This window comes from Salmo salar, chromosome 16, assembly GCF_965601325.2.
Source record: "Salmo salar chromosome 16, fSalSal1, whole genome shotgun sequence".
Taxonomy (NCBI): domain Eukaryota; kingdom Metazoa; phylum Chordata; class Actinopteri; order Salmoniformes; family Salmonidae; genus Salmo; species Salmo salar.
The window spans coordinates 27,128,495-27,153,165 of NC_138306.1; the positions used below are offsets into that span (position 1 = coordinate 27,128,495).

A 24,671-nucleotide genomic window follows, 5' to 3' on the forward strand; every position below is an offset into this window, starting at 1 on the left:
CAACTATCATTATCACTCCTCTCCATCTTGAAGTCACTAGTGTTTGACCCCTGGTCATCGGCTCTCTGCACTACAGAGAGAGTTGACAGTTGAATGTGTAGGTCTTAGACAAGGTTACTCATCGAACATCAAACAAGGAGAAGACCTGATGCGTATACTGTTACATACCACACAGTGGTGGAAAAAGTACCCAATTGTCATACTTAAGTAAAAGTAAAGATACATTCATAGAAAATGACTCAAGTAAAAGTGAAAGTCACCCAGTAAAATACTACTTGAGTAAAAGTATAAAAGTATTTGGTTTAAAATATACTTAAGTATCAAAAGTAGATGTAATTGCAAAAATATACATAAGTATCAAAAGTAAAAGTATAAATCATTTCAAATTACTTCTATAAGGCAATCCAAACAGCACAAATGTATTGTTTTTTATTTATTTACAGATAGTCAAGGGCACACTCCAACACTCAGACATAATTTACAAATTAAGCATTTGTGTTTAGTGAATCTGTCAGATCAGAGGCAGTAGGGATGACCAGGGATGTTCTCTTGATAAGTGTGTTAATTGGACCTGTCCTGTTAAGCATTGAAAATGTAACGAGTACTTTTGGGTGTCAGGGAAAATGTATGGAGTAAAAAGTTTTCTTTAGGAATGTAGTGGAGCAAAAGTAAAAGTTGTAAAAAAAATATGAATAGTAAAGTACAGATACCCCAAAAAATGCACTTAAGTAGTACTTTGAAGTATTTTTACTTACATACTTTACACCACTGTACTACAATCTTAGAAAAAAAGTGCTAAGTTGAACCATACAGGGTTCATCGGTTTGTCCCTATCGGGAAACCCTTTTTGGTGCTGGGTAGAACCCTTTAAATAGAACCCTATATGTAGTGTTCTTCAAAGAACCTCCTGTATATGGTTCTACCTAGAACCCTCTATGAAGGGTTCTACCTAAAACCCTCTATGAAGGGTTCTAATCAAGAACCCTATTATTGTTGGGGGGTTCTTCCTAGAACCCTTTACGAAGATTTATACCAGCCTTAATAGGCTTTAAAATGTAATTATGACAATACATTACCTACAGTGCATTGGGAAAGTATTCAGACCCCTTGACTTTTTCCATGTTTTGTTACGTTACAGCCTTATTCTAAAATGTATTACATTATTTTATTTCCTCATCAAGCAAAAACAGGTTTTTAGATATTTTTGCTAATTTATAATAATTTGGCAGCGATTACAGATTAATTTACCACAGGTGGACTCCAATCAAGTTGCAAACACATCTCAAGGATGATAAATGGAAACAGGATGTACTTGAGCTTGTACTTTAATACATTTTAGAATAAGGGTGTAACATAACAAAATGTGGAAAAAGTTAATGGGTCTGAAAACTTTCCAAATGCACTGTTTATAAGGCCTTTCTTCTAGTGCCTAGTTATAGGGGTGCAACAACTAATAACTAACAGACTGGATTAGTTTAGAAAACTCAATGTTATTTATCTTTGTGTAGCATAAAATGAATCAACCAATTAATGTAAAAACACAGATATTACAGTAAAACAAACAATTCTGAAAAACTCCCTGCAATAGAGCATGCTGGGAAATATTATATATGGTTCTATGTAGAACCCTTGCCTTTCAATGAATAATTCTTGCCTTCCAAAGAATCATTCTTGCCTTCTAAAGAATCATCAAAGAACCCTTTTTTCCAAAACCGGATCTTAGGATGTTAAAGGATCTAGTTAGAACCCTTCGCCTTACAAAGAACCCGTAGAATCATATCCTTCCACAAAGAACCCTTTTGGAACCCTTTGTTCTAAGAGTGTACCCTTCTCCTGACCTTTTCCTCTCATTCTTCTCTTTCTCCTCCTTCTCTTCCTACAGTAATTCTGGCAGTTCCAAAGTCCAAAGTGTATTTTCTGTAATTTTCTGTAATTCATAAATCCCTTAGCCGACTAAGTTCAAAATCTGCCGGTGTGCCTTTGAGCGAGACACTTAACCCTAGTAGAGACCCACAGCAGAGGTGTCATAAAACCTAGCGGTCAAACAGGGCAATGGTTCCAATTGTTTCTCCACCATTAATTTTCTCCATAGGGGATTTTAGGAACTGTTAAAATAAGTGCTGTGTTTCTTGTAGGCTTACCCTGGCATGACATTTTGATAACCATGTAAATCTCTCTTGGACAAGTTCACTTTCATCAATATATTCAGCTCTATTTACTCTCAGTTTCTAAAATGCTAATTAGAATCAAAGTAAACATCACACAAAACTACAAATCCCTGCAAGTTCCAGCACGTCATCTCTAGCTGACACCTTTGCTAACAGGTATTGTGTCAATTTAAAACATGCACAAGACAGTTCACAGAATCGTCCATTTAAAGAAATGTTGGCAATTTATTTATTACTACATTTAGCTAACATTAGATAGTTAATCCAGAGATTCTTACCTTTGCCTCGATTCAACAGTCTCGTCCAGATCATCATGACATTTGTAGTTCTTTAGTTCTTTAGTTTCATTTTGGGGGGGTAAATACAGGCTAATATAATGATCAAAGACACCTTGTCCTAGAGACATTCACACGGTTATTAAAACAAACCTACACGGAAACACAGCCCTTATTTTAAGTGTTTCTAAAATCCCCTATGGGAAAAATGAATGGTGGTTTGACCAGTAGGTTTTATAGGTATTATGACTCATACTGTGGTACTCTATTGCTGCTGTAAGTCACTCTGGATAAGAGTGTCTGCTAAATGGCTAAAATATGAACATGGCATAAGTCAGGGCAAAATGTGTAGAATTGCAGGAAATGTGCTTAAAAACATTTCTCTCCACCCTATGGCAGAATGTCAAAAATTGCATGACATGAGTTATAAAATTGTAATGTTTTTCTCTAAGCAAATTATAATTTTTTTCTTGCAAAGACTGCTGTTCTAGAACATTGAAGCACCCCTCCAGGTTGTTTTGGTTTGGTTGTTGTTTTGCTGTCATGTAAGGGCACATGATGTAACAGTTAAAGCAGTTAAAATGTCTGTTTTTCAGCCATGGGACATGATGACTTACAACGAACCTCTGTAGTACTGCCAGTACTATAAGCTTCTGATAACACAAGATTTACTTATTTCCTGACCTGACCCCTCTCTACAAGCTGTGTGTGTGCGCAGAGAGGCAAACGGGTGAGGACCCAAAAAAGGCGAGAAAAACATTTCCGCACGGAAGCACAGTGTGAAGTGCAAGAAAAAATGTGCCTATTTTCAGAGAATAAGAACATAATACACATTTGATTAATCTCAATACTCCTAACTTTCCAAACCACAATAGACAGATAAAATAGTTCCAGAGAGAGTTGGGGTCTTTGGTCTGTGCTCAAGGTTTATCATGACATGGAATGAAAATCTCAGTCTCCCCAGACAGAAATACATAGCCCACTGGGCACACACTAAATCAACGTTGTTTCCATGTAATTTCAATGAAATTTGTACAGGTTGTACCAACGTGGAATAGACGTTGAATTGATGTCTGTGCTCAGGGGGAGGATACTATAAAATCTTTTCTTCAGTTTTTCACTCTCAAAATCACACTTTTTAAAATAGAAAATCAACGCAATTGGAAGTTCTATGTCCACAACAATGCTTCAACCACATCAAGAGACCACTTTCCACATCAGGAGACCACTTTTGAGGTCTGGGGAAAATTGTAACATTTTTAAAAGGGGGGGGGGGGGGTGTAGTTGCTTTTAATTAAATTGCACACCAACAAGAGACCATTGTGTTTCGTTAACAGTGTTTCTGTAGGGGTTCTTGTAGTGGTGTTTAATGTGACGGGAGAGTTTGCTAAACAAATACCCACCCATTTGATACGAATTATTATGATATCATTCTGCCATTGCAATCAACATTTCATTTGGAAAGTTTAGGCATACTAATTGGGTACACTACAACACACAGGTGCACAGAAACAGACGTTATTCTTTAGAAAGTTGCAGGAAATACAAATCACTGATGCATTCTTTTCATGAATTATGAGAAAGTGCAATTTCACTACGTTTCTAATAAGTACATACATTTAACCTTCTGTGCTCAGTCCAGACGCTCAGCCAATGATTTCGATATGAAACTTCGGATCTACACAGCAAATTGGCCAGTGTTGATTTTTTTTGGTCTAAAATGTCTAGTGTTGTTTCAGGAGTTAAATTCACACTGTTAGAGTGAAATTAACACTCAGTGTTGTAAAATAACCCCAGTGTTGGTGTTAATAACCAGAGTTATTGTTTTACACTGTGGAGAGTAAAACAGTCCCATCAAAACCAAACCCATCATTACCATATTTCCCAGCATGCTTTGCAAGTATTATTTTTTTTTGGGGGGGGGGGGGGGGGTTAATATCTGTGTTTTTGCATGTACATTGATTGAATGATTAATCTTATGCTACACAAAGATAAATAACATATATTTTTCTAAACAAATCCAATCAGTTAGAGACATTTATTGCACCCGTTACTGAAATGGTTGTTCCGGTTTAAATTGTTTAGGTCGTCTACTTAACCTGAGTGCCTAATAATGCTAGTCATTCTGAATGCAGGTAGAGGGGTGAATAAAAATTCTAACTGTTGGATATCTTAACTCTGGCTGGATTCCAAAAGGAATTACACTTTGTCAGACAGTATCATATGGTTTGCAGGCCTGATGTGGCCTGTTATTTGTATAAACCAGGATGTTCCTAACACCCCGTTAGTGTAAAACTAGACCAACAACATAAAGTAAAATAAGATATGATAACATTTGCCTAGGTAATCATTTGGTAAAAGCCACAGACCTTTAAAACCTGCTGGGGCTAGGGGGCAGTATTGACAATTTCGGAAAAAATATGTGCCCATATTAAACTGCCTCCTACTCAAACTCAGAAGCTAGGATATGCATATTATTAGTAGATTTGGATAGAAAACACTCTGAAGTTTCTAAAACCGTTTGAATGGTGTCTGAGTATAACAAAACTCATATGGGAAGCAAAAACCTGAGAGAAATCCTACCAGGAAGTGGAAATCTGGATGCATGGGCTCTCTTCAAGTCGTTTCCTATTGAATACACAGACGGTGATGTAGTAATAATTGTGCACTTCCTACGGCTTCCACTAGATGTCGACAGTCTTTACAAAGTTGTTTGAAGCTTCTACGATGAACAGAGCCCGAATGACAAGGAAGGGAAGTTGTTGAGGCAGGGGTTGACATCACTTCTTGGAGCGCATTCATGAGGATGGATCCCTCCCGTTCCAAAACCTTTTTCAAGACACAGGAACCGTCCGGTTGAAATATTATTGAATCTTCACGTTCTGAAGGCCCTAAAGATTGATGTTTTACAACGTTTGACATGTTTGAACGAACATCGTGACATCGTCCACGCGCTTTCTACACTTGTAGTAGCTTACTGGACGCACGAACAATAAGGAGTTATTTGGATATAAATTATAGACTTTATCGAACAAAACAACATTTGTTGTGGACCTGGGATACCTGGAAGTGCCTTCTGATGAAGATGATCAAAGGTAAGGGAATATTTCTAATGCAATGTATGATTTTAGATGACTCCAAGATGGCGGCTATCTGTATAGCCTAGTGTATTTTTCTGAGCTCAGTACTCAGATTATTGCAAAGAGTGCTTTCCTCGTGAAGCTTTTTTGAAATCTTTCATAGCGTTTGCATAAAGGAGATGTTCATCTATAATTCTTTGAATGACAGTTTAATTTTGTATCAATGTTTATGACAAGTATTTTTGTAAATTGTGGCGCTGATTTGATGGAAAATATTTTCTGAACGTCACGCGCCGATGTAAAATGCTGTTTTTATATATAAATATGAACTTTATCGAACAAAAAAATGCATGTATTGTGTAACATGACGTCCTAGTAGTGTCATCTGATGAAGATCGTCAAAGGTTAGTGCTGCATTTAGCTGTGTTTTGTGTATTTGTGATGCATGCTAGTTGCTAGGAAAATGGCTGTGTGGTTGTTTTTGTCGATGTACTCTCCTAACATAATCTAATGTTTTGCTTTCGCTGTAAAGCCTTTTTGAAATCGGACAACGTGGTTCGATTCAGTAGAAGTGTATCTATAAAATGGTGTAAAATAGTCATTTATGAGGTTTTGTATTTCGCGCGACGTGATTCCACTGGCTGTTGACTAGGGTGGGACGCTTGCCCAGGGAGGTTAAAATGGAGACCAATTCAACAACCATGTCTCTGTAACTAACAAGTACAGTCATGAGTGGCAACCCTACAATTCACTCGAAAAGAAAAGGCACAATGGGAAATATGCAAAATAGGCTTCACACCATATAGTGTTAAAACAGCCAAAATCACTCACCGTAACAGTGTTTTTGCATAACACTAATAGGAGTTAACTCTAGATTAACACTAGTGTTGAATATAAATAACACTGTGAGGGTTAATTACACCATAGTGTTAAATTTGAGTAACACTGGCAAATGTAAAGCAGTGTTCTTTTTTTTAAGTATTACATTAACACTCAAAATGTAACACTATAATCAGAGCAATTTTTACACTCTGTAGAGTAGGACCATATGTTATCTGAGGTAGCGTTAAAATGAACTCTAAGTGTTTTTGATTTGTCGCTGCAACATTTACTGTGTACACGATTCATGTGGATAGTCTATTTTGAGAACAAAATGGTGAATATTGCAGAAAAGTTTGAATCCCTGTGTGTGTGCATGTGTGTGTGAGTGCTTGTGTGTGTGCTTGTGTGAGTGCTGTCTCACCTCCTCTCTGTGTTCAGCTCCAGGTCTGTGTATGAACCAGCGTATGGTGGCCTGTTGTGATTTGGGGAGACACTCCAGGAAGGTTGAGTTATTCTCCACACCAAACATTATCCTCTCCTCCACCCTGCCTCCACGCAGAGCTGAGGACACAGAAATTAATCCATGTAGTGTTAATATCGTGATTGTCTGAGCAACACGCATGTGCACGCACACACACGAGAAGGTACTGTATCAGGTCAGGGAAGCATTTAAGTCTTGTTTTATCACTTACTGTCATCTGTGTCCCAACACTGGCTGGATGGGTCTCCATGTTTAATGTCTTGTCTCCTAGCTCTCCTGTCAACCCAAAACGCACACATAAAACACACACACACGCCACAGGGTCAGGGGTGAAAGGTCAATAAAGGTAATAAGGTCACGTCCTTCTGTCAAGGCAATGTTTGGCTCCATACATACATTCTTCAGTGTGAGGTGAGTTCATAGTAGTTAGCCTACAGCAAGACCAGGGGCAACATTTTACTCTTTCAAACGCACACACAAAATGGTACCTGCGGCGTGTGTGTGTATGTGTGTCCTGAGTTCATATTACAGGTAACAGGAGTTACTTCAGGCTAGGATTTAAGCTGCTCTGTCTGTCCTGATAACCCTGTTAAATATGTCTAACATACTGACAACAACCACATATGGACAACACACTGAACCCAACATACTGACAGCCACATATGGATAACACACTGAATACAATAGGGAAAGGGGGATACCTAGTCAGTTATACTGAATGCCTTCAACTGAAATGTGTCTTCCGCATTTAACCCAACCCCTCTGAATCAGAGAGGTGCGGGGGGCTGCCTTAATCGACATCCACGTCTTTGGCGCCCGGGGAACAGTGGGTTAACTGCCTTGCTCAGGGTCAGAACGACAGATTTCTACGTTGTCAGCTCAGGGATTTGATCCAGCAACCTTTCGGTTACTGGCCCAACGCTCTAAGCCAGATATTCAAGTGCCTCTCTTTCTGAAAGTTATGGATGGGTCCATGGATGTTTACACAGTCAACCACATACATTCTATATATTGAGCTTAAACTTCAGATATATGCCTCCCTAAATCGTTTTGTCTCTTTTGCTCTCCAGCTATATGCCTCCCCCTCTCTCACCATCTCTCTCTATCCGTCATAGATTTAGGTAATGTGTAGAGTTTTGTATTCTGCAGCCTTTATGTCCTCAGATCAGTTTTCAAAGTCACAACAGGTAAAACCAGGATTCCCACTATCCCACAATGCAATAACATGACCCTTACTCCCACATCATGCAATGGTGTGACCCCAAACTAAACTCATCAAAAAAAGAAATGTCCCTTTTTCAGGACCCTGTCTTTCAAAGATAAATTGTAAAAATCCAAATAACTTCACAGATCTTCATTGTAAAGGGTTTAAACACTGTTTCCCATGCTTGTTCAATGAACCATAAACAATTAATGAACATGCACCTGTGGAACGGTCGTAAAGACACTAACAGCTTACAGACGGTAGGCAATTAAGGTCACAGTTATGAAAACTTAGGACACTAAAGAGGCCTTTGTACTGACTTTGAAAAACACCAAAATAAAGATGCCCAGGGTCCCTGCTCATCTGTGTGAATGTGCCTTAGGCATGATGCAAGGAGGCATGAGGACTGCAGATGTGGCCAGGGCAATAAATTGCCATGTCCTTACTGTCAGACGCCTAAGACAGAGCTACAGGGAGACAGGATGGACAGCTGATCGTCCTCGCAGTGGCAGACCACATGTAACAACACCTGCACAGGATTGGTACATCCGAACATCACACCTGCGGGACAAGTACAGGATGGCAACAACAACTGTCCGAGTTACACCAGGAACGCACAATCCGTCCATCAGTTCTCAGACTGTCCGCAATAGGCTGACAGGCTGGACTGAGGGATTGTAGGCCTGTTGTAAGGCAGGTCCTCACCAGACATCACCGGCAACAACGTCGCCTATGGGTACAAACCCAACGTCGCCTATGGGCACAAACCCACTCAGTATTTTTGTTAAACGGAAAACCCAAACATATGGCAGCAGATCCACAAGGTCTGCCATGAGAGGTGACTGTATAGTTCCCTTAAGGAAAAGCACCTTTGGTAAATCCGCTTTCTCTGTGAGAGCGTCCCATGTCTGGAATACACTGCCATCAGACACACATAACTGCACCACATATCACACTTTCACAAAATGCATGAAGACATGGCTAAAGGTCAATCAGATTTGTGAACATAATCACTAGCTGTGTATTGCCACTTTCCATGTTGTCTGTTGTCTGTAGCTTGTGAGGTGTGGAAACACTGTTGTTTTTATGGATTTTGTCTTGTTGCTTTTTTGTTCTATGTTGCTCTGTCTGTATGCTACATCTTGCTTGTCCTATGTTGCTCTGTCTGTATGCTATGTCTTGCTTGTCCTATGTTACTATGCGTGTGCTCACTGTTCAATGATTGTCTATATTGTAATTGTTTTTAATAACCTGCCCAGGGACTGCGGTTGAAAATTAGCCGGCTGGCTAAAACCGGCACTTTTACTGAAATGTTGATTAATGTGCACTGTCCCTGTAAAAAATTTAATAAACTAAAAATAAACTCAAACCCTCCTTCACTGGACCAGACGGGACTGGCAAAAATTGCTCTTCACTGACGAGTCGCGGTTGTGTCTCACCAGGGGTGATAATCAGATTCGTGTTTATCGTCAAAGGAATGAGCGTTACACCGAGGCCTGTACTCTGGAGCGGGATCGATTTGGAGGTGGAGGGTCCGTCATGGTCTGCGGCGGTATGTCACAGCATCATCAGACTGAGCCTGGGGTCATTGCAGGAAATCTCAACTCTGTGTGTTACAGGGAAGACATCTTCCTCCCTCATGTGGTACCCTTCATGCAGGCTCATCCTGACATGACCCTCCAGCATGATAACGCCACCAGCCATACTGCTCGTTCTGTGCGTGATTTCCTGCAAGACAGGAAAGTCAGTCTTCTGCCATGGCCAGCGAAGACCCCGGATCTCAATCCCATTGTGCATGTCTGGGACCTGTTGGATCGGAGGGTGAGGGCTAGGGCCATTCCCCCCAGAAATGTCCGGGAACTTGCAGGTAGGTGCCTTGGTGGAAGAGTGGGGTAACATCTCACAGAGAACTGGCAAATCTGGTGCAATCCATAAGGAGGTGATGCACTGCAGTTCTTAATGCAGCTGGTGACAACACCAGATACTGACTGTTACTTTTGATTTTGACCCCCCCCCCCCCCCCCCGTTCAGGGACACATTATTCCATTTCTGTTAATCACATGTCTGTGGAACTTGTTCAGTTTATGTCTCAGTTGTTGAATCTTGTTATGTTCATACAAATATTTACACATGTTAAGTTTGCTGAAAATAAACGCAGTTGACAGTGAGAGGACGTTTTTTGTTGTTGCTGAGTTTATATAGTTTGACTAGGCCACTGCTATAGTCTGACTAGGCTATTTATCCTGGATGCACAAACACACACAAACAAAAAGAGGACAACGGAGAGTAACAGTAACATTAATCATTAGCCCATCAAAGAGTTTCTAATCAATGCTTCTGCCATAAGAGAGAGCAAAAGAGGTAAGTGAACACCCCTGTGGCACAGAGAAACGCTGAAGAAACAAAAGCCCACCAAAACAAAAATTTGAGAAAATATCTGAACACTCTATAATAGTCCCTAGAGCCCTGAATTGGGACAAAAATACGGCAAGGTCAGGTAGGATATAAACATTCTCTCTTCTTCAGGTTCATTAAATCATGCTTGCGGACATCTTCACATACCTGATCTGACAGTGAAGGATGAACATGTCAGAGTAAATGACAAATTTACCTCATTTCATGGATAACGAAGAGGTAATCTATTGATCCTGAGGCCTGCTATGGTTCAGATACCTTAGATGAAAAGAATAGCAATGTGGCACAGCTGTTGTATATGCTCCTATATAGTTTATTTGTTCTTCAGGCTACAAAATGTTATATTAATATACAGAGAATATGGGACATTTTTACACCTGGAGAAATGTGTATGTATGTACACTAAGTGTACAAACCATTAAGAACACCTTCTCTTTCCATGACATAGACTAACAAGGTGAATCCAGATGAAAGCTATGATCCCTTATTGATGTCACTTGTTAAATCCAACTCAATCAGTGTAGATGAAGGGGAGGAGACAGGTTAAAGAAGGATTTTTAATCCTTGAGAAAATTGAGACATGGATTGTATATGTGTGCCATTCAGAGGGTGAATGGGCAAGACAAAAGATTTAAAGTGGAACTGACAGCATTTAGCAACATGAAATCGTATACAAATCTGTTCATATACACCCTCAGGAAGAATATGTCACTTAAAAAAAAAATATGACAAGTGAGCACTTAGATATGGACATTTTCACATTTTCATGAATTCTTAGAATGTTTGGGAATTACGTATACTATGGCATTTGTGAAATTTCTATAGCAATATAGAGTGGGAAAGTGGCCTAACAAAAACATCTGTCTCGTCTAGGACCAGAGTCTACGCAGAGCTATAGTAAGCCTTTATTTGCAACATAGGCCTGCCATCATTCACTTTGAACTGGACTGTGTGTTTACATACAGTTGCAACAGTGCGACATTAGAACGCATTTGCCTAAAGCCACAAAATACACCTGAATGGATTTCTGCAAATATGTAAATATCACTTGGGAGTCCTAATGGTCAGTTATGCACATCAACAACAAAAAGATCAACAACTAATGTGAGCCAGATAAAGATGAGCTAAAATCTAACGAAAGAGCATTAGATAAACCCTTTCAAACCTTTTCAGTTAGTTGACTGTCAAAATTACACTAATAAACGATGAGGAATTGTAGCCTACTCGTTCTTCTGCAGCTTGTCTGCCAACAATGAATGCTTGTCCCAACCATATTTGGCTAGCTTGCTAGCTAGCAACTTCCAGACGCAGATGAGAGAACACCTTACTCTGACCATTTTACTCACCCTAGCAGAGCTGGTGGGCTGTTTACATGTTATCTAGAGCATTCGTGACTCACTATTACTTAAGTTGCCTACGTTTACTGCCACTGGCCGGTCATATTCTGTGAGTGCTGCGCGTTCGTAAATTCATCAGTTAGTCTGCGCTCTGGAACAATCAGACGAGAGTGCTATGAAATCAGAGAAGATAGCCCGAGTGAATGTGCGAACGCAATCAATATGATAACTGGATAACAATTGTTCAAGTTCTTGCTAGCTAACCAAATGACACCTGCATCTCTAGCTGTGTATAGACACCGAAAAACGATATGAGGGGAAAAAAGTCAGTTACTCACCCACTCCTCCAATGACATGACATCCTCCTAACAGCCTTAGTTACATTTGGACGTTTTTGTCCAAAATATTGAGCCATTCCAAATAGAGGCAGCAGACAATGTACCAGGCCAGCTGTGATGTGATGTGTGTGTTTGTGTGTGTGTGTGTGTTTTGTGTGTGTGTGTGTGTGTGTGTGTGTGTGTGTACTCTACCTCTTGGATGCAGGGATGTATCGTGAGCAGGTGTGTCCGTCCCAGGCACAGTAGGGGTCTCTGGCGAGGCAGCACTCTGCACACACCTGACCATACAGGTGACACCTGCTCAGTGACACCTGGGCTAGCCCCGCCCCCGAACCCACGTATAGCTGTTGCTATGGAGACAGAGATGGAGAGAACAAACAACCTCAGAGAAGGGTACAGTCCAGCCAACTTTTTTCAACTAATCAACTAATCAACTCACCTTGTTACAGTATATGTTGTTGTTTTTTTATCTAAGTTTTGGAAAGTGTGTGTGTGTGCCCATTTGAGTGCACATGTGTGATTTAGTACACCCACATGTCCAGTGGTATATAGTACAGTATCCTCGGGGTTCTAACCTCCAATTATTATTACTGGAAGTCAACCCCCATAACTCTAAAGCTCATTTAAACAACAAAACCTTCAACAACACATGAGAGAGAGAGACAAAAAAGCAAAAGAACGAGAGAGAGAGCGAGAGAGAGAGAGATGTTTTGTATGGATCTGTCGGGACTCGTCTGAACCAGGGATTTCAAAACAAACTCTGAACGGAAACATGGAAAACACTGGGGGTTGGGCTGGGATGAGATGAAAACACACACACCCCCACACACACACATACACACACATGCTGTGGTAGATGAAGGGAGGCTGTGATTGGAGTTGAAGGGTCTGCTGACATCCCGTACCCTCAGATAACGAGGGAGGAGAAGAGAGGGGGAGGGAGAAGGGGGATAGAAGGGAAAACGAGTGGGAAGGTGGCTCTGGATAATGCAGCTAATGGCATTGAGCCTGATTTACAGTGCATTCAAAAAGTATTCAGACCCATTCCCTTTTTCCTCATTTTGTTACGTTACAGCCTTATTCTAAAATAGATTACATAAAAAAATGTCCTCATCATTCTACACACAATATCCCATAATGATAAAGCGAAAACAGGTTTGTAGATTCTTTTGCTAATTTATTAAAATTAAAAACAGAAATAACTTATTTACATAAGTATTCAGACACTTTACTATGAGACTCGAAAATTAAGCTCAGGTGCATCCTGTTTTCATAGATCATCCTTTGATTTGTTTCGACAATTTGATTGGAGTCCACCTGTGGTAAATTCAACTATTTGGACATGATTTGGAAAGGCACACGCCTGTCTATATAAGTTCCCACAGTTGGTAGTGCATGTCAGAGCAAAACCCAAGCAAAAAGGTCAAAGGAATTATCTGTAGTGCTCCTAGACAGGATTGAGTCGAGGCACAGAACTGGGGAAGGTATCAAAAAATGTCTGCAGCATTGACGGTCCCTCAAGAACACAGTGGTCTCCATCATTCTTAAATGGATCAAGGTTGGAACCATCAAGACTCTTCCTAGAGCTGGCGGCAAACTGAACAACCGGGTGAGAAGGGCCTTGGTCAAGGAGGTGACCAAGAACCCGATGGTCATTCTGACAGAGCTTCAGAGTTCCTCTGTAGAGATGGGAGAACCTTCCAGAAGGACAACCATCTCTGGAGCACTCCACTAATCAGGCCATTATGTTAGAGTGGCCAGACAGAAGCCACTCCCAGGTAAAAGGTACATGACAGCCCGTTTGTAGTTTGCCTAAAGGACTCTCAGACCCTGAGAAACAAGATTCTCTGTGCAGATGAAACCGAAATTGAACTATTTGGCCTGAATGCCAAGTGTCACTTCTGAAGGAAACCTGGCACCATCCCTACTTGAAGCACGGTGGTGGAAGCATCATGCTGTGGGGATGTTTTTTAGCAGCAGGGACTGGGAGTCAGGATCGAGGGAAAGATGAATGGAACAAAGTACAGAGAGATCCTTGATGAAAACCTGCTCCAGAGCCCTCAGGACCTCAGACTGGGGCGAAGGTTCACCTTCCAACAGGACAACGACCCTAAGCACAAAGCCAAGACAACGCAGGAGTGGCTTTGGGACAAGTCTTTGAATATCCTTGAGTGGCCCAGCCAGAGCCCGGACTTGAATCCGATCGAACATCTCTGGGGAGACCTGAAAATAGCTGTGCAGCGACGCTCTTCATCCAACCTGACAATGCTTGAGTGGATCTGCAGAGAAGAATGGGAGAAAATCAATGACGGCCTACCCCGGCCAAACCCGGACGATGCTGGTCCAATTGTGCGCCTCCTCATAGCTGGATGTGATGCGGCCTGGATTCAAACCAGGTACTGCAGTGACACCTCTTGCACTGAGATGCAGTGTCTTAGACAACTGCGCCACTCGGGAGCCCCAAATACAGGTGTGCCAAGCTTGTAGCGTCATACCCAAGAAGACTTGAGGCTGTAATCGCTGCCAAAGGCGCTTCAACAAAGTAAATACTTATGTAAATATAATATTTCAGTTTAAAAAAAATTATACATTTGCAAAAATGTCTAAACCTGTTTTTGCTTTGTCATTATGGGGTACTGTGTGTAGATTGCTGAGAGGAAAAAAAACTATTTAATACATTTTAGAATAAGGCTGTAACGTAACAAAATGTGGAAAGTCAAGGGTTGTGAATACTTTCCAAAAGCACTATACTGTAGCTATATGATACATTTAGGGAGGGGTGGAGATGGAAAGGAGGGATAGAGAAGAGGGGTGTTCTTACCTGTTTAGAAGAGATCTCCATAGTCAGGATTGGAGTGGGAGTCTGGAGGAGAAAGTAACCATTATCTCCACTACACACATATACACAAAGATTCATACTTTAATACAGAGAACAGTTAGCTAATTAGTTATGTTTGGGAAAAAACACTCTCTTTCCTTCTACAGAGCTGACTTCATGTTAGGGAGGTCAACCAATAAGTCTGTGAATCAATGTGAGAAAAGGAACTCACTCTGTCTCTGTAATACTAGACGAACACACCATGTCTCCTCTCTGTACCCCTAGATCTACTGCTGTGTGTTTAGAATAGGACATTCATATTTCACTGCTGTTTGATGAGCTGACAACCTCTTGAGAGAAACAACTACAGTGTTTGTCTTCAAAAAGTTCACGTCAGGTTTAAACAGGCTTTGGGGGAACAGAATTAACTTCTGAGTGTTTCTTACCTGGAACACCTGGAGTTCCTCCAAAATCACCTCCTCAGTGGACCAGTTCTCCTGAGTGATGCTCACCACCTTCAGAACTGACCCAGCATCTGAACACACACACACACATAAGAAACATGTACATACATGGACACATGCACACAGTGACTTTCTCGTTTGGAAACTTTCTATGGAGCGAGTTCTACTGAAATGGGACTACTGGCTCCAAACAGACTATGATGATGTAGAGCTCTGAGCATTAGAGCAAAGATAAGGGGTTCATAGAGCTCATACACTGAAGATGAAACCTATTGCAACCGAACAGCCTTCAAACAGCCTTCAAACACATCAATATTAGAACAGAAAAAAATACTGTGTGTGTTAGCGTGCGTCTGAGCATGTGTGTGGATGTGTGTGTTGGAATCCCTCACCTGTACCCAGAAACATGATTTCATACTGTCCATCCTCAGCCATGACACGGTCCACCACTATCTGTGTCAGTGCGTAGTCGACACGTACGCGTGTGAACACGGGCCGGCCGGTCAGGGGGTAGACAGAGCGGAACATGAGTGGGTGGAAGCGGATGAAGCTGACCACCTCGTCTGAGAAGTCCTTGGTGCTTTTTATCCTGGGGTCATACGTCTTACTGGGACACTGAGGACGGAAGACACTGTCAGTTCCTGAAGATAATCAAATAATGTGTCGTTTCAGAGACTAAATGAGATCAACTAACACAATTTATCTGGAGCTATTAGAGGGCAGTAGAAAGATCAGTCAAGAAAAATACAGTATGGATGTCTACCTTAAAGCAAATACTGACCTAGGTACCTACTGGTAAGACAGACATTTTGGGGATTCGCTGTCATTAAAGTGCTTGTCATATTTTTTCAGGATGGCCAGTGGCCTCTGAATAATAGGTATATGTCACCCTCTGGCGGTGACATGTGGTACTACTCCATTAAATTAAGTACATCTGGCTCACACAATCCTTTTGTACCGGTTTGTTCCTTTTACAATACAGTAATAAGCCATCACTTTATGGCCCTATGCTTGTTGACTCTGGATGTTCTCTCTCTCTCTCTCACACACACACACACACACACACACACACACACACACACACACACACACACACACACACACACACACACACACACACACACACACACACACACACACACACACACACACACACACACAATCTTGTTTAATTAACCTTGTGGGGACATACAATTGATTCCCATTCAAAATCGTATTTTCCCTAACCGCTAAACCTAACCCTAATTCTAACCCTAACCTCAACACTAATTCTAACCTTAACTCTAAACCCCTTACAAATAGGTTTTTTTCCTTGTGGGGACTGACAAAATGTCCCCATATGATCAAATATTTAGTTTATCTACTATTATTTTGGGGACTTCTGGTCCCCACAAGTATAGTTCAACATGTCCATAGCAGGGTAGTGTTTTTCATCATGAATCTTGTTCTGGAGGGAGCTCTGCAGAGAAGTCACTAGCTGACAGTCACAATTTCACATTTTAGTCATTAAGCAGATGCTCTTATCCAGAGTGACTTACAGTAGTGAGTGGATACATTTTCATTTTTACTAGTCCCGTATGGGAATCAAACCCACAACCTTGGCATTGCGAGTGCCATGCTTTACCAACTAAACCACACAATGTCATAAAATCTGATTTTAAACCTAACCCTAACCTTAACCACACTGCTCACCCTAATGCTTAACCCTAACCTTAAATTAAGACCAAAAAGCTAAAAAAATATCATGAATTTTTACAATATAGCCAATTTTTACTTTGCAGCTGGCCCATCTAACAAGAATCACTTAGTTCTGGCTTAAGGACAAGACTCATCCCAATAAACATCCACCTGCCACACACATACACAGTCACAGTACCTCATGTTAATCAGTTCTACAAACACTGCGTAACAGGACACATATGACGTTGATCACCGTGACGACTTAGTGACATCATCAAAGCTGCCCCCCAGACTGACGTTTATTATTGTTCATCAAGACAGAGACTGAGAGACTGGGTTACACACACACACACACACACACACACACACACACACACACACACACACACACACACACACACACACACACACACACACGCACGCTTTCACATATAAACGTTGACTTCTGTCACACTCACAGACTATTAATTCATTATGTGCACAGGCACATGCAATAGATAGGTGTTTGTTATTGTTAATCAGGACTGGTTCATACATCAGGATTGGGTCATATTGTAAGCCATTTAAGAGGGGTCTTTCTAAATAATCCTGGACAGAAACAATATTCAGTCTGCTTTCAGGCAGGAGGGAAATGGAGTGGGGTATGGTTAACAGAGATGAGCGTGTTTGTTAGTGTACCGTTCCAGGGCGAGGGTAAGGTATTCTCCCCTCATATTCTACCCAACGATGGTCAGGTCCCTCCTTGTGAGCGTAGGGTCCGTTGAACACAGCTCGTATGTCAGACATGCTGTACACACACACCGCCGAGCCACGGAACACAGAGCTGGGGGAAAAACACAGTACAGTGTATGTAGTAAGTATGTTATAGTGGGAGAAATAAGCTGAGAGGTAGAGACATGTCTCAGTAAGGTATGGCGTAAGGTATGGTGTACTAAGTGTCATTTTACCTGGAGGTGGTGAAGACTCCATACACTACAGGGTTCTTCTCATCTCTAGTGGGAAGCATGAATATGTCCTCTACAACACACACACACACGCACACACGCACACAGACACAATCACAGACACACAAACATAAAAGTTAAGAATGTGGCATTTAGTGTGCATGCGTTGTGTGTGTCGACGTGGAAGCATGTCAGGTGTGCGTGTGTGTTTGTGTCTTACGGAGCTCGTCAAAGTGTGTGTCCACTCCTTCAGGTCCAGGGATGGAACACACCAGTCTGGCTTTGAGGAATGTCGTCCACTTATTGGTCAGACTCCTCAACCCTCCCACGTCATTCTGAAACACAACCACAACACAACCATAACACAAACATAGTCTGACAAACAAATACAACTGAAATCGGGTTTAAAACCATAGTCCAAAGACCTGACATACTGTAACAACCACAAAACAACTGCACACCTTTTTACAGACCTTGAAATCCTAAACTCCTGTTTGAGACTAGTTTAAATAAACCCAGGTGAAGGTAGACACATGTCCCCGTTTAAATGTGATTATTCAACTGGCAGAGGAATGAGGCCTGCTCATTAACGGTAATGATGACGGCAGTCACTATAAACTGACAAAGGATGGAGAGAAGACTGAAAAAGAAAATTACTGACAAGGAGGAGAGAATATGGTAGAGGGATTTAGTAAAACAAGAATAACAGTACGAAGGAGGAATTGAAGCAAGAAAAAAGGAGAGAAATAAAACAAAAAAATAGAAAGATGAGGGAAGAAGAATTGAAGGTAAACTAGCGAGTTCATTAATTATGCAGATATTCTAATTAGCATATGTATACCCTTGGCTGAGTGCTCTTCTCAATAAAACATTGCCTTTCTCAGGGCTAGGGCAGGAGTACTCAAGTATATCTCAAGTACAGGGCCCCTTTATCCAGGACAAGGGCCCTTGACTAACCTCCCTATTACACGTGGCCTGGAGACTATCTTAAATAGACACACAATTATAAAAAAACTGTTCGGATAATGGCTTTAGTGTTTTCTAAATGGAATTATCTTCAAACGAAGCTCTGTTATTCCATTTATCCAGAGAGGAACCCCTCTATGGTCAGCTGTAGACACAGGAAAAGGAATCCCTCTCCTGCCTCACCAGCCTTACAGCTTACTCCCCAATCATAAACACTCCAAGTGCCTGTAACTGGGAATGTTGCAATACAGCTTGGGCATTTTATTGTGGGAAGATGTGGCGACATAACTCAGTACAGGGACAGTCTCCCCACTACCTAAAAATACCAAACCTCACATAGCTGGGAACTGAAACTGAATCTCTTCTTCCAGCAGCGGCCAGGAGCTTCCAATAGCAAGTCTGGGTGCAGACTTTTGTTCCAGCCAAGAAGTAACCCGCCTGATTCAACGAACCAACCTGCTGTAGTCACAGAACTACACTCAAAAAGTCCTGCTGTTTTTACGATAACTTACTGGCAGCCAGTTACCTGTAAGTTACTGTAAAAGAAAAGGTACAGTATGTTACTGTAAATTCCAAAGAATCTTTGGCTTAACAGTACATTACTGCAAACTTTACAGCAGGGGTCTTCAACTTTTTCTTGCCCAGGGACCCCTATCATACATTAGCACAAAATAACAAAATCTTGTCTTGTATTATCATCAGGTGAATGATAATGGTAAGAAGAGGTAATCAACATTTTAAAATGAATAGATTTGGTAGATTATAATTGGAGGAAGTGTAAACTCTAACATAGCCTATTATACAGAAAGGTAACTCCAAACACATTTTTGTTAAGAGCAGCTGTTAGCTGGTTAAACAAAGGTTAGCCATTTTTTGGCAAGAATTATTGTTCAAGTCAAGAAAGCTTACCACACACTTGCCACACTATTCACGGGTGCTTTTTCAAAGCCTATGTCAGATATACCAGTGTAATTGCACTCCAATTAGTGTAATTCAAAATGTGTTTATTCTGTTGTTGCTAGTGATATTCATACAAGTATTGGAATAAAATCTTCTTTCTATTTTCGATGTTAAACCAATGTTTATTAGGAATATACAGTAACATATTGTACCTTTTTATAGTATTCACAGGTAACTGGCTGCCAGTAAGTTACCATAAAAACAACAGGATTGTTTTACAGTGTAGAATGAGATTCTATTTCTATGGCTGTAGTCTCCATCTAGCCCCCAACAAGCCTGAGTAGAGCTGCTGCTGTATTGCTTCATTAATTCAGCTCCTTCAGAACCGTGATCATGGAAGGAGTAAGAGCTACAGGTAGGGGCTAGAGGTACGGTGCCTTGCAAAAGTATTCATCCCCCTTTGCCTTTTTCCTATTTTGTTGCATTACAACCTGTAATTTAAATAGATTTTTATTTGGATTTCATGTAAAGGACATACACAAAATAGTCCAAATTGGTGAAGTGAAATGAAAAAAATAACTTTACGGAAAAGATTTTACGGAAAAGTGGTGCGTGCATATGTATTCACACCCTTTGCTATGAAGCTCCTAAATAAGATCTGGTGCAACCAATTCCCTTCAGAAGTCACATAATTAGTTAAATGAAGTCCACCTGTGTGCAATCTAAGTGTCACATAATCTGTCACATGATCTCAATATATATACAACTGTTCTGAAAGGCCCCAGTCTGCAACACCACTAAGCATGAGGCACCACCAAGCAAGCGGCACCATGAATACCAAGGAGCAATCCAGAGTTGTGGAGAAGTACAGATCAGGAGGGTATTTCCTTGGCCATCAAGGAAAACGCTATGTCTGGCGCAAACCCAACACCTCTCATCACCCCGAGAACAACATCCCCACAGTGAAGCATGGTGGTGGCAGCATCATGCTGTGGGGATGTTTTTCATCGGCAGGGACTGTGAAACTGGTCAGAATTTAAGGAATGATGGCTGGAGCTCAATACAGGGAAATTATTGAGGGAAACCTGTTTCCGTCTTCCAGAGATTTAAGACTGGGATGGAGGTTCACCTTCCAGCAAGACAATGACCCTAAGCATACTGCTAAAGCAACACTTGGAAGGGCCTAGCCAAAGCCAAGACCTCAATCCAATTGAGAATCTGTGGTATGACTTAAAGATTGCTGTACACCAACGGAACCCATTCAACTTGAAGGAGTTGGAGCAGTTTTGCCTTAAAGAAATGGCAAAAATCCCAGTGGCTAGATGTACCAAGCTTATAGAGACATACCCCAAGAGACTTGCAGCTGTAATTACTGCAATAGGTGGCTCTACAAAGTATTGACTTTGGTTTGGTGAATAGTTATGCACGCTCAAGTTTTCTGTTTTTTTTGTCTTATTTCTTGTTTGTTTCACAATAAAAATGATTTTGCATCTTCAAAGTGGTAGGCATGTTGTGTAAATCAAATGATACAAACCCCCCCAAAAAATCTAGGGGGCTAGAGTAGGTGCAGGACCAATATGGGACTGGACCAACTATCCTACTGTCATCCTTACAAAAATAATTGAGGTTTCACGTTAAAAAAGTTCACATGTGAAAATAGGATATGCAGTTCTACTTGTGAAAAACTATAAATAAACACATTTAATGTGGCAGCAAATTAATTGTAAATGGATGCAAAAAAATAGTTTTCAGTCATAAAAAAAAACCGCCTCCCTCTTTCCTGCAATTGTCTGGGGAGAAACACATTTGAGTTGTCCACACGTCTGAAAACCATGTGTTTTTCACATTCTTTTTTTCATTGTCTTTTTTTTGTAAGGGCATACTTAATTCATACACCTCAACTGCTGTCCTGGGACCTGACATTAGGCTGCCCTGTCAGCCAGACACAAAGAGAGGTTAAACTTTAATTTACCCTCTTTGACAGCAGTGGTCGGCTCCTCTGTCAGCAAACTACACAAGAGGAATGTACCAAGAAGTATCCTCCCAGGGGGGTTTAAGTATATCTGTGGGAGAAGCTAGCTCTATAGCAGTGAACACAAATCTATCACTGTACACGCGCCCTGTTAGATGCCTGTCCTCCTCTTCGCCCCTTCCCTGACATCTCCCCAAACCATCCCTCACTCCTCACCTTCGTTCTTTCACCATTCTACACCTCTCCCCTCTCTCACCTTGCAGACGCGTGCTACGCGGGACAGGACACTCTTATCGCTCCTGTCGCGTGATGACTCTCGGAAGAAGAAGTAGATCTTGTCATCGTCAGGGTTGTAGGTGTCGGACACAGGGTGAGCTGATATAAACCTGGCCTCTAGAGAGAGAGCGAGAGCAAGAGAGAGAGAGAGAGAGAGAGAGAGAGAGAGTTATAAAAGCAACATTGTTCATTTCCAGCCTGACCCTATGGACACAGCGGAGCGTCTTTTAGAAGTTAGAGTTAGCACGCGCCTCAGTCTCCTTGGAGCACCTTGATTTATGAACGTTAAAATACCTCCAGACAGAGCCATGGAACAGAGGAAAGGAACTAGACAGAGTGAGAAAGAAAGAGTCAGTGGCTGTGATTTGGGTGTTACAGTAACATGACATCAACCCTGGAAACTAACCGAAGCCTCTGGGTGGATTCCTTAACATAGTCCAATGTAGGCCTGCTCACACACACACTACACATAGTCACTGTTACTGTACGTTAGGTAAAACCTCTGACACACACGTACACAGTGACAGCACGCCTCCAGAGATCTCCCTCACACCCTGCCCCTGGCTCTGAAATGTGGTGAGTGTGTGTCAGGAGTTGGAAACTGGTGACATCTTTTGATACATGACAAACGTAGACGAGAGTGATTCATAGAATAGACAGAGAGGAGTGTGTATCATAGAATAGTGCTTGTAGTGTGTGTATGTAGACCAGGGACCTGTGAACTGTGACACACTGTAAATCCCCTAGTTGGTACAGTACGTATACCCTGTACAGTAGGTGTGGTGTCTATAGTGTGGAACTTGTGTAAAAGTCATAAATGAATAACTGGACTATTTGCTTTGGGCAGCAATGCCAATAACCTCCCTCAAGCCCAAAATGAGAACACAAAGCAGCTCTGTGTATCAATGGAATGACTGGGAAGTGAAACACTCAATGACAAAACTAGCCTATGAATGAACTCACCTGCTTCAACCCTTCAATCCTTATGTACCGAGACTGAGAGGAAGGATGTATTCTAAAGAACTAGGCCAACAGTTACTGAGATATAATGTCATGCCACAATGAATGGCTCTACAAGCTGATAATTCACAGCTCTACAACATGTGTGTGTGTGTTTGTGTGTATGTTGTGTGTGTGCACAGCAAATTGTCCAGTGTTAATTTTTCAATGTAACATTTCTAGTGTTGATTCAGGAGTTACAATCACTCTATAAGAGTGTAAAATAACCCCCCAGTGTTGGTGTTAATAGCCAGAGTTATTGTTTTACACTTTGCAGAGTAAAACAGTCCCATCAAAACTACACCCATCATTATCATATTTTCCAGCATGCTCTAGTGCAGGTCGATTTTCTTTTAAGATTTTTTAAATATTTGTGTTTTTGTATTGATTGATTGATTGATTGGTTGATAAATGTTATGCCACACAAATATAAATAACATACATCTTTCTAAACTAATCCAATCGGTTAGTTACATTTGTTGCGTTAGTTACTGAAATGGTTGTTCCAGTTTAAATGGTTTAGATAGCCTTCTTATCAACTTTCCTAACCCATACAGTCATTCTGAATGCAGGTTGTGGGTGAATAAACTGTTGGATATCCTAACTCTGGCTGGATGCCAATAGGATTTACACATCACTTTGCATGCCAGCTTAATGTGACTTGCAGGCCTGATGTGGCCTGTAAACCAGGAGTTTCATAACGCCACTGAGTTAGGGTAAAACTAGGCCATCAAAGTAAGGCCTTGTGATGACTATTCAGTGCTTGTTTTCTCACATAAACTAAAATTGTAGTGAACAGTGTAGAATATTAGCAACCAGGAAATGAGATAGTGATATCTACATTGGCCACTTGCCCTGATATCCACTAGATAACAGAACCACAAAGTCAAAACAGCTTTTTTGACAGCAGATGCCGGCACGGTGGGAGAAATCAATAGGCGTATATCACAGCCAATCACAACACTGGCGGATAAGTAATACTGTGAAACACTATCATTTTACTATTACTGCAGATATATTATGGACATTTTCTGAAATTACAATGCAAAAAAATACTATGTGTAGCACCTTTATTTACCAGCCCCTAATATCATGCTTGGACAACCTGGGATACAAATGCTAGTTGGTGGCATTGCTATTTGGCAGTCTCGGCCACGTACATAGGCATATGGTACGTGGCCTTCAGATTGCAGGCCTGCTTAAGGGTAGAGCAAATCAACTGGCTAGGTACGGTCTCAACAGTTATGGGCAGGAGAAAGTGTGGTGGAGAAGGTGCTTTTTGTTTCCTTAATAAAGCTGCAATATGTAACTTTTTGGGCGACCCGACCAAATTCACATAGAAATTTGAGTTATAGATCTGTCTTTGTCATTGAAAGCAAGTCTAAGAAGTGGTAGATCGGTTCTATGTGCACCTTTTTCTATGCCTACAATTCTTAAGTTGAGTTTTTGCGGTTTTTACTTTTGGTTTTGTACACCAGCTTCAAATAGCTGAAAAAATATATTTTTGGTTTTGGAAAACATATTTCACAGTG

At 41.1% G+C, this 24,671-nt stretch overlaps 1 protein-coding gene across 2 annotated transcripts in view; it reads right to left on the reverse strand.

Annotated features, from left to right (window-relative positions):
• The window catches only part of LOC106573452 (semaphorin-3D-like), a 70,213-nt gene that overhangs the window by 10,473 nt on the left and 35,069 nt on the right, over nt 1–24,671 (reverse strand). The window contains exons 8-18 of one of the 2 annotated variants that reach the window (XM_082962634.1): nt 22,121–22,257; nt 18,247–18,361; nt 18,030–18,099; nt 17,761–17,905; nt 15,795–16,017; nt 15,385–15,473; nt 14,942–14,983; nt 12,313–12,470; nt 7,038–7,102; nt 6,767–6,906; nt 415–5,272 (exon numbers count right to left, since the gene is read on the reverse strand). In XM_082962634.1, coding sequence (XP_082818760.1) covers nt 5,072–5,272; nt 6,767–6,906; nt 7,038–7,102; nt 12,313–12,470; nt 14,942–14,983; nt 15,385–15,473; nt 15,795–16,017; nt 17,761–17,905; nt 18,030–18,099; nt 18,247–18,361; nt 22,121–22,257 — 1,385 coding nt within the window. In that variant the 3' untranslated portion in view covers nt 415–5,071. Of the gene's footprint in view, nt 1–414; nt 5,273–6,766; nt 6,907–7,037; nt 7,103–12,312; nt 12,471–14,941; nt 14,984–15,384; nt 15,474–15,794; nt 16,018–17,760; nt 17,906–18,029; nt 18,100–18,246; nt 18,362–22,120; nt 22,258–24,671 lie in introns of those variants that run through there. The other variant, XM_014148513.3, reaches the window with a different exon arrangement.